The sequence below is a fragment of the Hypomesus nipponensis genome, chromosome 16, assembly GCF_054491055.1.
Source record: "Hypomesus nipponensis isolate SF chromosome 16, ASM5449105v1, whole genome shotgun sequence".
Taxonomy (NCBI): Eukaryota; Metazoa; Chordata; class Actinopteri; order Osmeriformes; family Osmeridae; genus Hypomesus; species Hypomesus nipponensis.
Window position 1 is genome coordinate 6,199,802 of NC_140376.1, and position 13,375 is coordinate 6,213,176.

Sequence of the window (13,375 nt, forward strand, 5' to 3'; positions counted from 1 at the left end):
CCAATCCCAGTTCCTCTACAGGCTCTGCTGGTCATGTCTTAGCTACAGCTCTGATGGACAAACTTACCGTGAGCGAAGAGAAAAAGCGACAACAGAACAGCCCAGCGCGCAGTGACCTCCATCTTCCTCATTGAGTGTGCAGGAATGTGATGTGTGCCCTGATATCTGCAGCTACAGAACAGGATTACTCTAATCCCTGGCCACGGATGGTCTTATCTAACACCTTCTATCTGCCTGTCTCTGCCAACAAACCACACCCTCCACACCTTGCTGTGTGCTTGCTGGTCAGTCAACAGCCACGTGAAAGAACAACGGGATCTTGATTTGTTCTTAAAACAAAAAACAAAAAATCATCCTGAGCATGTCATCGGACAGGAACTGTAAACCCTGCTGTTTTCAGTGGTTTATATTCTAAAGATCAGTGTTATAAAGTCTGCTGTTCTAAAACCTGGTGTTCTAGAGCCAGGGGTTCTAAACACTGACGTTCTCAGGTTTGGTGTTCTAAAGCCTTGTGTTCTAAAAATACAAAGCGCTACACTAAGCCTATGAGACGCTCTGTTGGACATCAGAGGCTATACCTGCTGTAATGTACGATTCAGTCTTAGTAGATGTAAACAGACGAATCTGAACCTGAAGAGCTACAGATGGTAATTGGTCAAAGTAACGCCATGCAGCAAAGCGGTTCCCTCCCATCATTATGATTGATCAGTCATTCAATTATTGCCTCCATGCACTTGTTGACCGGGCCACTTAATTAGCCTACTTATAAAGAACAGCTGGTGCAACATTTGTGAAGTATAGCGGTAGGCTTATGTGGCGCTCAGCAGACTCCAAGAGCTATTGTTTACCTTGGTAAGTTTTCAACTGAAAGATTGCCAAAGCTACATGAACTGTAGCTTGTAAGAAACTGCTTCAACCTATTTTACTGTTAGAACGCTACGAAACAATATGAAAGTTCCCAGAGTTCGAGAGGTCAAGAAGCGGAACAAGCTGTGTGAGAAGTCTGTAAGAGTTCAAGCTCATTTAACCTTCATGTACAGAACTCACAAAGAGGTAGGCGAGTTAGCTAAACTGTACAGCTGGTTGGTCTTTTTAACCAGGGTCTAAATAACGTATTTCTACTTTACTCTGGACAGATATGCCCAGTGAAGAGGAAGTTTCCTGGAGTGCCAAGGCGTCTTTCAACAGAATATTGTCAACAGGTGGGGCTGGAAGCTGCAAGGCTTTCGAAGATGAACAGGCGTTGTGTCATCTCTCTGATCGAGGTGCGCGCTGCTCTGGAGATTCTGCGGCGTGGACAGCACGCAATACAATAGTACAATAGAGCGCCTAAAGCGGCTGTCTCATTTTGACATGTGTTGGTATTTTTATTTAATAAATGTTTTCAATTCCATGCTTTTCAATTCCCCACTGCTAGTCTGTTGCTTTTTTAAATTTCGGCTTAAGTCTCGCAACTGGTCAATCTGTAATGCCATGACTTGTGTTGCTATAAGGTGGCGCTCGCGCACCGTTTTTTAAATCCATTAACACGTGTATATGCAATGTTTTAAACGTGCAAGTTAACGTTCATTTATAGGACAGTTAAAAATTTGAAAACGTATTGTCTGGTCTCGTTCAGTAATCTACGATGTCCTGTGAATTCAGGTCTGTATGTTGTGTGCGGAACAGCAAAGTGCAACACAAGTATAGAAGGCGGGGCATATTGTGTACACACCCAATGGTAAATCTCGACAGTGGGTCTTGGACCAATTGGGAATTGGTTTTCAGCCGACTAGCTTCGTAATCGCACGCACAGACCAAAAAAACGGTAATGTGAATGTGTTGAAGTGCTGGCTTCATTTCGGCAAATTTATCCGTGACGAATCTGGTTGAGGCTTTAAGGTAAGCATATTTTACATTAAATTGAGACTACTGTAGATATGTTGGTACACTTTATTTAGTCTTCGCGTAACCCGTCAAGTCTGAAGCCGTAATGTTAGAAGTAAAGCAAGCTTGACCGATGCTTTCTACTTTTGCAGTTGGAGACCTGCACTGTAATGACAGCCTGATGTCATTGAAACATTATTGCGTCGATCATGTAGATTGTCTGCATGCTGTTTGCATCAAATGGGCCACAGTAACCAATACAGAAAGCGGATCACGCACTTGTCTACACTGCTATTAAACTCAATTGCGCAGTGTATTTTTGCTGCGTGCAGACTATGGGTTGTGCGTTTCAATTGAATAATCCCATCACTTACCTCTGTTGGTGTGTTCTGAAAAACTGTAAATTATTTGAAACCTTTATTTTATTCATTTCATTACTTAACTTCATATAGGCTAATCTAATTTGAATAATTTATCCCCACTAGTAAAAAGTAAATAAACAAAAAATAAATGGAGCGTCTCCACGTCTCCTCTCCTTTCTTCTTACTTAACTCTCCTGTGTCACTTCCCTTGAACTGTGTCTCCCCTCTCCAGATGCAGTTTATGCTGCTGTTCAGTCGGCAGGGCAAGCTCAGGCTTCAGAAGTGGTATGTGCCCCTTTCTGACAAGGAGAAGAAGAAGATTACCCGAGAGCTGGTGCAAACAGTCCTGGCTCGGAAGCCTAAAATGTGCAGCTTTTTAGAGTGGAGGGATCTCAAGATTGTTTACAAGAGGTCAGTGGTAAAGCTCTGGTTATTTTCACCACAACAACATGGTTGAGGTTGGGTATTTTTCGACGGAAGGCCACAAAGATCAAATGAGAAATCGCTGGAACAGCATATTCAGCAGAACCAGTTATTTATCTACACTGCCATAGTTGACGACCAACATTGGCACCATCCGCCGCAGCACATTCTTGGAGGGTAAAGCTCAGTGGTTAGAGCATTTGACAGAAGATGACTTCACAGTTTAAAATCCTCTCCAGACATTGCTTTGGATAAAGCTAAATCAATTATTAACATTACATTGTGTCAGACACACCAGGACATGTGAATGCTTCCTTTCTACATTGAAGTTTTGAGGTGAGGGTTAAAGAGAGATGGGAATAGCAGAGAACACCGGATTGCTGCGGAAAAAAGGGGGGCATTATTCTTGCCTCATTATCCGCAGTTGCCGTGCCAACCGATTGGTAGGCAGAGTCTTGGTGACCCAAACACGGCAACCTCACATGACACCTGGGACGCTGACCAATCAGTGACCTCGCTCTGCTGCAGCACCAGACAAGAATGCAGCACTGACTGCATACAAAGTTCACTCTGTGACATGCTATGTTTGTCTGCCAGTTCAGTTCAACAAAGCTATAGCTCGAATCTTCTTTAAAAAATTGCCAGTTGACAGTTGGAAAGTTTTCACGAGACAATAGGTCTGTTGTGTCCCGTGGTTTCATGACAGAGAGCTAACCCACTGGCATGCTAGCAAGAGTACCACACAGTACCGATAGGTGCTCATAACATGCACAAGATGTTAACATCCTCAGTGGTGGGTTTACTCACATCCTCAGCCTCGTAAAATCCACCAGGAACCCAGAGTGAGTCCCCTTGCTCTCACTCTATTCTCACTTGTTTATTACCTCGAATTGTCTTGGATGTGAAACGTCACAGCACTGATAATGTATTCATGAGATTCAATCTCATCGTTGATTGCCACAGTCTGGTTTGTCCATTTCAAGCTCCAGTGAGGCCGAGCAGCATGTTCAGATTAAATGGGAACCAGAGCCAAAGTTTCAGTCCCTAAGCACATACTTAACAGATTTGACAATCTGCAGCCTCATTGCTAGTGGCACGGCGACTGCCAACCAAGCATATTAGAACGACAACAACAGAAAAGAGAGAGGGTAATATACGTTTTTGTTTATGTTTGTTGCACCAAAGCCTTGGTTTCGTAGATCAATTGGAGAGATTCAAAAACTGAGATGAATTTCAAAGATACTTGACAGTTTTAGCAGTCTGTCGCAGAATGAATATCCCAGATTGAAGTTTTCGAGTTTGTTCATTTCCTGGTTAATTTAGAGATGTAACTCCACCAGGGTTATCAACCAGCCGCCCCCCCCCCTCCCCCCCAAGAGACTCAAAATAGAGTCAGCTGGCACCGTTATTAGCCAACAGTCACATGCTATAAGAGTACTTCAAGATTAGCAGGGATCAAGAACAACAGAGGCCTGGAGTCACAAACCCCTCAGCTCTCTGTTACTCGCCACCGTTAAATGAATACCCCCCCCCCCCCCCCCCCCCCCTCATCACACCCCCAGAGTGCTGAGGGAGCCCTTCTCGGAAATGAAGTATTGCCATCTTCAGCATGTGGGGGGGGGGGGGGGCGATACATCACTGAGCTCTCAGTGGGAAGGGAGTGCCGAGGCTTTGTGTGCGGCCTCTGAGGCGCGGGATGAAGAGCGAGTCGAGCCAAGGCTGCTTACTCTAAAATATATTTATTTTGGAGGTCTTTTTCCTGCTTAATTTATTGGAGGGACAGGGTAGTTGGAGAGAGATGGGAAAGCAGTGCAGGGAATGGCCTCAGTCGGACTCTAACCCGGACCCCTATGTTGTGGTACTCGCTCTTACCCAGTGCACCCACCGCCCTGATCACTGTAATATAACCAGACCTGATGGACCTGCCTTCTGCACGCTCTCACCCTCTCCATCTCTCTGGGAGAAGCCTGCATGCTCATCCTGGTCTCATCAATTACACACAAAAAAAGACTTTCAGAGCCTTTTAATGGTTTCGCTGTCTCAGTTGGTGGTTTAAAAAATATATCATAGGCTCTTTTTCTTTTTTTTTCTTCACTCCCCCATGGACAGTTTAGGATTGTGCTGTCATGCTGTTGTGCCTTTGCAGATATGCCAGCCTGTACTTCTGCTGTGGCATCGAGGATCAAGACAATGAGCTCATCACTCTGGAGATTATCCACAGATATGTCGAGCTTTTGGATAAGTACTTTGGCAGCGTGCGTTTCCTCCTCACTTTTCCACATCCCGACCCTTGTGAAAACTTGTGTGTTCAGTTAGAAGCTTTATTCTTATGTGCCAGTGACACTTTGTGCTCAAGCTAGTTCCAGTGGGCTTTGCCCATAAATCAAGCACAGCTCTGACAGATGCCAGGGGCACACTATGCGCAAGCTAGTTCTAAATTTGCAGAGTTTTCTCTGCAAATAAAGCACAGCTTTGACAGAGCTAATGTTATTTTATGCACTGTTCCTGGCAAAATACAGATCGCTTCTTGACTCATCAAAATACTGTTAGAACTATGCACTTCTGATTCTTGATTGCTTGCTGTACTTTTTAAATGCACTATTTTAAATAATTTATTTCGCTGTGGCTCAACGCCATGGCTAGATATAGCTCCGCATTGGTTGCAGTCTGTTGTAGTGTTCCTGGGTTTGCTCTCTGCAGGTGTGTGAGCTTGACATCATCTTTAACTTTGAGAAGGCTTACTTCATCCTGGATGAGTTTCTGCTTGGGGGTGAGGCCCAGGAGACCTCCAAGAAGAACGTGTTGAAGGCCATCGAGCAGGCAGACCTACTGCAGGAGGTAAGGGACCACTCGAAGGCTCACCCCCAGCCCCAAGTCAAGGCATTTTCCATCCTTACCAAACCTAACCCAATTTATTGCATTGGAAGTTCATTGGGCCTCATTGTCAAGTGTTGTGCAGATTTAAGTGTTGTTTGTATGGTGTAGTCACACCACTTTGATACAGACAGTAAAATTTGGATGCATTTAATGGCCACAATCACGCATCTTCTGTGTTGCAACCACACCTTTATCCAGAGACGTGTGTGGTATTTGCACCAGGAGATAAGCAGACTCGGTGGTTACGTAGCCGAGGAGATACATTTTGACACATCAGTCTCACAAACACTGGTGACTGTCTGTAACGTCAATCAGACCTTTCAGACACAGACGTTGTTGTTGCCTCATCTGAAAGAGCATGGTGATATGAGTGAATGTCCCAGAATGCAACAGCCCCCTGTCAGGTGGGTGATGTGGCGGTGCCTCTGTTCCCCACAGCGGGGTTCCGCCATTCTGTTTTTTCTCCTGCTGACATGTGTCTCTGTCTCTCTCTCTTTCTCTCTTTCTCTCTGTCTATCTGTCTCTCTCTCTTTCTCTCTTTGTCTCAGTGTTCTGTCTCTCTCTCACTCTATTTCTTTGTCTTTCTCTCTCTTTCTCACTGTCTCTCTTTTTCTTTCTCTCTGTCGCTTTTTCTGTATCTTCTGTCTGTCTTTCTTTTTCTCTCTCTCTTTCTTTCTCTTTCTCTCTCTTTCTGCCTCTTTACTTCTGCTTGTGATTTACAGAACCTAGATTTTCAGATTCGCCTATTTCCAGGTACAGTTTCAAAACCCCTTTTAAGCAGAGCCCAGCACTAGTTAGCAGTTTGACCCCAGTAGCTGTAGTTGGGAGTAAATGCACCAAGGAAACCTAACATACCAGCAACAACAACAACATTCCTAATCCTTGTTAATATTCAATAATAACAATCAGAATAGGCACTTGTAGTCACATTTTACAATACAACGTGATGCTCTAGTTACTGGTATGATGTTTTCCAAATGTTTACAATATAGTAATACTGTCATGTAGTTCTACCTAAAGACTAACTAGTTACTAGCCAACAGTCATTCAGCAATCAGACACCTGTTAAAGGAGAACAGTTTTCCTTTCTCAGGGCTTTTGTCGGAATGAACCTTATTGCTATTCTCCGTTTCACTGTGAAGTTAAGGAGAATAATTGCTCTCTCTGTGTCAGCTGCTCTTGGGTCTGATGAGAATGTGATGATAGGGGAAAATACATATTTTCAGGGAGGAAGACGATACTTTTAATGGCAGTGAACATGAGCCATGGGCTTGGCAGAAACAGCCTTCATTTTTTTGAGAATTTGGGTTCATGTCAGACGAAACATCCGATGCCTAGATGAACAAATCTCAGCAACTTATTGGCCGCACTGTTGCTAAGTGATTGTGCCCCGCTGCCATAGCCATCGTAGGCTGTGAAACCCTGGTGACAGCAGCTAGCCTGCTCATGTTCAGTTGGTTATAGTTCTGTAGCAGTCCCTATACACTGTGAGTTGCTCTCATTTAATGCTAAACTAAGCATTTTCTGGGGGTATTGAGGGGAGCAGACGGGGAATCCGCTCCAACACTGTCAAGGGTTTTCAGCTACGCCAACACAAATGAGTCCCGAAAGATACTCGTTACTCTGAGAGAAGTTTCAGAATCAGGCAGAAAGATCTCTGGGGGGGGTCTCTGAGGGGTCGTCACAGCTGCAGAAAGGTTCAAACCAGGTTAATGATTCGTTCTACTGTAACCTTAATCCGTATAGTTCCTTTCGATTAGAGCCTAGTTTAGTGCTTTCACCTACACCCTGACCCTCCTGCTACCTCGTCTACGGCCCCATGCACTTCCCACTTCCTATCACCTCCTGTGATTCACCTCAGCCTTAACTATTCTCTCCCTAGCCTGGCACCTTTTTTTCCTTTTTGTTTTTATTTCCTCTTGTGTCATGCTGGTTGTTCTTTCGCTCCCCGGGAGAAGGAAGATGGATACAGGAGTCTCTAGCGGCCAATCCGCAGCTGGCTTGAGAGAGACGAGGCATCTGATTGACTCGATTCTGTATTTGTAGAGCCAGAGTGAAGACTGGGGAGGGTTGCCCAATGAGGAGATCTTATAGAGAGCCCCGTCTCTCCGTCCAGGTGCTTGGTAAATAATAGACTGATGCCATTCAGTCAGGCAGCATGGGTTTATACTGTGTGGCGTGCCCTTTGACCTTTTACTGCATGGAGCATAATGTACTCACTTTGGTGTGTCTGTTTTATGATCCTATAATGCGGGTAGGGGGGGCACATACATGTTCTAATCCGACATTAGCCCAACCTGGATCATTCTGGTCATAAAGTCTACCTCAGGCAGCGTGTTTTAGAATCTATAGCATGTGTTGGGTGATGACAGAGAAAGGGTTGTTACTTCTAAGACAAAACATATGTTAATCAATTCATACGGTTAATTACAGATATGATTGGCTTCAAAGAAATCCAGATACAAGACTGTTATAGTGAAAGCAAATGTTTTTCGATATTGCAAGTGAAGAGAACCACACTGCCTGGGTGACGAGTGCCTCTCAGTATGAGACGACGGTCTCATTTACAGCAGTACATCGCCATGAGAGTGTTTGGATTAATGACATCCCGTTAAAAAAGGAACCGAATGCCCCTTTAATTGGGCAACAACTGCTAATGATACACCTCATTCAGACTGTAGTCAAATCCTCAGACAGTTCTCACATGGCCTATTAAGGTACATTTGGTTTTGGTAGGAGTCTTCCTGCTGAAGACTACCGTTCAGTTTCTCATTCCAAACACCACCTGCAGCAAACACAGCAGTGTTTGTGGTGCCATGCTGTTAATTAGCATTCCACATTAACGTTTTAATTTTAATTGGTCAACACTTTAATTATTCATGTTGAGACCTGTCTGGGATAATCTAAAGTGGCCACAATCCCCTTCTGTTAATGGAAATTAGGAGATGAAGTGGAATTGAATGTGGTAAGTAAATGTTATTCCCCAGCTGGTGGGTCAAATATGTACGTTTCTAATGGAATAGGCCTAGTGATAATAACGACCACAAACATGACTCCCTAGTACTCTCTAGATGTATCTGCATGGTCAGCACACACATTCAGGTCACGCAACCAGACAAGCTAATTACATGCCGTTTTCAAACTATAATTCAGGGGGGAATTCCTGCAACAACAAAACAATCGTATCACAACTTTGCACTGAGGATTGTGGACATAGATTCCACAAATATGTCTTGCATGTGCATTGTATGGTTGTATGCGTTGTGGATGAAGGAGGACTTGGGGCCCTGGGCTTAAACGCATTAATAGTGCATGGTGTGGTAATTACTTTGGAGGAAGACATTCTTCAGGGGATTTGTATGAAACTATTTTAATTAGACTTTAATGAAAACTTTCTATGTGCCCGGGTTATTATTGCAAGCGTAAGCAAATGGGATCGTTTGGGGGAAAAACAGTGTCTCAGGACATTCTGCACGTAGAGACTGAGTTAGAGTGACGCGAGATTGATCAGAGAAGGACTGCCTCCTCTTCACCTCACGCAGGACCTGTTGTTGTGGTCCGTGGGAAACATAGTCTCATGTTACTGAGGGGACCGGGCTAATTCTTTTGTTCGATCAATGTTTATCCTGCAGGTATGCTGAACCCCAATACGGCCTCTGAATCCTCAGGTCTTTTTCAGAGTTAGACCCAGATGAGGTGAATACTATCTGTCTGTGGGTCTCCCTCCTAGAGTCCTCGTAGTTAGATGCCTTGTCCGTTCACAGTGTCACAACCCTTAATAAAGAGAGTGCCCATCCCTACAGCCCTCAGTAGTCGTTTGCATTGATAAGAGACACTTGCTATATATTGACGTCACTGGAAACCACTGTTTGCGAGTTGTCTGTGTTTGTGTGCTTGCTTCCCCTGGAGTGGCCTGTACCGTCGTCAGTTTCTCCCACTACACTGACACTGAGTTTAACTGTAGCTTTTAACTAACATTCAACAACTTTAGACAAAATACACTTAAAAACTAACAACAATGTGTCTTCATGAGACCAAACAAGGCCCTGGTTCTAGATACTAGACCTAGCTAGAATAGATCTAGATGTCAATTTTAGGATGGGTTATGCATCTGCCAGTTGTACTGTACCTGAGTAGAATGAGTAGATTTGCCCTTTGAAACATTGAAAATCAAAACGCAGAGAAAAGACTCCTTTAAACTCTGGACTGTGTACCTGTTGCATCTCCCCCCCACCTCCCTCCCTCCCCCACCTCCACCTCCCTCCCCCACCTCCCCCCCCCCCCCCCCCACCTCCCTCCACCACCACCAGGTGATAGATGACCCCCCTTGCCTGCCGCTGTTGTCTTGCATGTTCTGCATCTCGTGGCTGTGTGGTGGCCGGGACGCCTGGGCTTGTATGGTCGCGTCTTGTAAGCTGTGTGCACTTCTCTTCCCCAGCCACGTCATGAGTACTTTAACGTGCCCGTCTACTGAACGGCCGCCATCGCTGCTGCTGCTGCCGCCGCCGCCGACTCCGACTCCGCCCACCCTGCATGCTGAGCCCCTCCCCCCTCTGCCTGGCTCCTCCCCCCTCTGTGCCTGGCTCCTCCCCCCTCTGCCCCAAGCATTTGCCTCACATCTTCACTGGTCTATTCCACCCCACACACAACGCTGATGGGTACTCATGCAGGTTCAACACCTTCCTGTGATTTCCAGTGGTCAGTTTTGCTCTGTAAATAGTCCATGACTTGAAGTGTAACATTCCCCTAATATACATTGTCTATTCAGTGAGATGCTTAATTTGTTTTTTGTTACTATCATGGCCATGGTTTTATATTCAAAAACAATTTTATTTGTATGTATGTACCTGTCAAGTTATGTGTTTTGTTTAGGATCTGTTTGTTATTAACTGTAGATTATGTTTACTAAAGGTCATTAGGAACTAGAGTCCCTTTCCTGTCCCTCTACATCCCTTGTCTGTTGAGTGGATTTGACCATTATCCTTCAATCTATCAAATCAAAAATGTCAAATCAAATTTTATTTGTATACCCTTTTTCACATTATGCCCATAAAATCGTATCTAAAGAAACCTATCCTATTGTATTTAAAATCAGAAAGTTGAATATAGCATTATTCATGGCATCGCTTAAATGTAGTGCTATAGTCTTATTTAAAGTTAAAAGAACCTGAAAGTTAGTTTTCTGTTTGCACTGTTTAACCCAAGACATACTATTTGGTATGATTTGTCATACGACTCGAGATAAGGCTTATATTTGAATAAAACCTTATCGTAGTCATGTTGGCCTGCTGTCATTGTGTCTTAATAAATTAACACCTCGTTGATTGAATGTTGACTCCAGCCCCGCTTGTCCTGACACATGTCTTGACTGACACATGCTGTACACACACACACGCACACACACAAAGACGTGGTGTGTGGCCATAGTACAGTGTTAGCTTGTTTGTTCAAGTATTACAACCGAACACAATATCCACGAGGAATCAGGAGGGCCAAGACTGCCGGACACAGGGATTGAACATTACTCTCACAGTGGGATGTTTGGTTTCCAGTAACGATAATGGGTGAATAATTGATAAGCCAGACCTTAACATTTGTGAGAGGAGATGGAAATAGAGGTTATCTGATGCGGAAGGTTGGCAAACGTGGCGATTGATCATCCTCTCCTTTTACTTAAGAACATATTTAATGTTTTTGCTGTGTGCTGACACGAATCCTCTCTTTACTTTGTGCTGAACCTTGTTTTAGGATGCCAAAGTAAGTTAACAATTTATTTTGTGCAATCTATTTTAAAGTATAGATGATAGGAAAATAGGACATAAGTATTATTCTATGGATTTTGTTGTATCCATTGACTGCCTATTAAACAGTGTAACACATTATTTGCATTGGATTATAACTACACAAGTTTTTTCTACATACAAACATCAAAACTCATTGGATTTTGGATCAATATGTGTGTAGTCCTTGAAATGTTGAACCACAACTAGAGGTCACCTTGGCTTTCTGTCTTTAAACCCATCACATTTTCAGAATATTTCTTATCTTGTTTGTGTACTGGTTTGCATTGTTGTCGTTCTCATAGTTTTGTTTTTGTAAACGAGTCCTAATCATCTTGACGGGTTATTGGTGCACCCACCTTGACATCATCAGTGACGGCTAGGTTGTCATCTGGGGATATATGATGCATGTCTGTTCCAAACAGTTACCTAACATTCAATGGGTGTTGCCAGTGTTGGCAGTGTTGCCGCTGTTGTCCTGGCTCAGTGTGGTCTCCCTCACCTGCGTTACGGTTCCCCTGTTCCACTACAGGAAACAGAGACCCCGCGCAGCGTACTGGAAGAAATTGGACTGACATAAGCACAGTCCCTCATCAACGGCTCAGCTTACTCCACCTCCTCCTCCATCGGACTGCTTCTCTCTTGTCTGTTTAAAAATGCAGCTCACTCAAATGCACAAAGACACGCTTCCAGTGGTTTTCTGTGACACTTCAACTGTCTTGTTGCGCACGTAACCCATATAGTGTTATCAGGCTATCTTACAATGAATTACTGTTTAGGATTCATCAAGACTCCCTGCCTTAATACTGTATATAAACTCTTAACGTGATCACCAAAAGTGTGACCTCATCCCTCCACAGGATGGAAAGAAAACAGGGAAGCTATGGTTGAAATGAAGTCTGTGATGGGTTGGGAATTGGGGGGGGAGAGCATACATCCACGTTACCAAAGAGCCTTGATTTACCTTGATTTTTGTTGATGTTAACACTTTGAATTTGCTCTACATTTACATCAACCATAGTTTTGAAGCACAACGATTTAGTGCCCTGAACATTTCAGGAGTGTGCCACCGTGATAAGCAAGGTATTACTACAGATGTCTGTAGACTTTCAGTCGGTCAATAAAACTGTAATGCTGTGTCCACCATGTATATCCCCTATTTTAATATCAGTAAACACTGATAAGTCTACATTTGTGTCAAGACATGTCATGTATTTGAACCGTACAGTATTGGTTTGGTGTAATGAATTATTCACACCAATGCATAAGTGTTGGAGTCTTCTATATTGTCAAGGTTTTGTGAACCGTTTGTTCCTTTCTTTCCTTTCACGCCATCACAACTGTGTTTGCATAAGTATTTTACCAAGATCAGAGAGGACAATACAACACAGTAGGATACTGATTGAAGTCACGTGGGTTTTAATAAAAAAGGTTTGATACTTTGCTGACTTGTTTTAGCTGAAAACTCACTAACTAGTGCTACTAGAGTATGTGCTTTTTCAGATAAGACGGTACAAGAACAGTACAATAGAGAATATAAAAGATGCACACACTGGACTCGGGACACTGGCTGCATGGATATTGCTGGTCTAAATACACCACGGCCCATTGGCAATAATCAGCAGCCACATACATACGCATACAAGGCAAGACCACTCTACTAATGACCACACTACTCTTGTGCTCATTCATGTAACAAAGGTTTTGTCCTAGAAACACATGTTCCTGCCTCCTCAGAGATCTTCTCCCACGGGGAAACCAACGACACACACGTCAATGAAACATCGATAGAAATAAACTAGAACCAATTAAGTAACACATGGGCACAGGTTTCAAATCGGTGTCAAATTGATTCCCTTGATAATCCTCTCTTGCTTATTATGGTACGTCAAAAAAACACCATTTAGAACATACAAACTGAATACACTGGCATGGTACAAGAGACTGGATCAGTGTGAGGCAGCAGTGAAGCCGTAGCAGATTAAGTGGACGTTCCCGTTATATATATATTTTTTTTAACCACTCATCATTCTTACCCACTGTGAACTAGTGGACCCTTACAGCAAA

At 43.6% G+C, this 13,375-nt stretch overlaps 1 protein-coding gene across 4 annotated transcripts; it reads left to right on the top strand.

The window, feature by feature from the left end:
* Positions 1-725: 725 nt before the first annotated feature.
* On the top strand, positions 726-12,707 carry LOC146254552 (AP-1 complex subunit sigma-2). 4 transcript variants are annotated; one of them, XM_084675485.1, is made up of 7 exons: positions 726-852; positions 933-1,053; positions 1,137-1,265; positions 2,461-2,639; positions 4,798-4,906; positions 5,352-5,489; positions 11,841-12,544. In XM_084675485.1, exons 2-7 carry the CDS (start codon positions 949-951, stop codon positions 11,886-11,888), a joined length of 708 nt encoding a protein of 235 aa, XP_084531611.1. In that variant the 5' UTR covers positions 726-852; positions 933-948; the 3' UTR covers positions 11,889-12,544. The 4 variants fall into 4 exon arrangements, with proteins under 4 accessions (XP_084531611.1, XP_084531609.1, XP_084531608.1 ...); XM_084675483.1 differs by lacking the exons at positions 726-852; positions 933-1,053; positions 1,137-1,265 and adding exons at positions 1,315-1,881; positions 7,575-7,651 and having other exon boundaries at positions 11,841-12,707; XM_084675482.1 differs by lacking the exons at positions 726-852; positions 933-1,053; positions 1,137-1,265 and adding an exon at positions 1,315-1,881 and having other exon boundaries at positions 11,841-12,707.
* Positions 12,708-13,375: the final 668 nt, after the last annotated feature.

Bases quoted from the DNA above. Each gene is read 5' to 3' on its own strand.
- LOC146254552 (XM_084675485.1), top strand. From the start codon at position 949: ATGAAAGTTCCCAGAGTTCGAGAGGTCAAGAAGCGGAACAAGCTGTGT. The intron at 2,640-4,797 runs GTCAGTGGTAAA...GTGCCTTTGCAG, and splicing joins CTCAAGATTGTTTACAAGAG to ATATGCCAGCCTGTACTTCT. The intron at 4,907-5,351 runs GTGCGTTTCCTC...TGCTCTCTGCAG, and splicing joins TGGATAAGTACTTTGGCAGC to GTGTGTGAGCTTGACATCAT.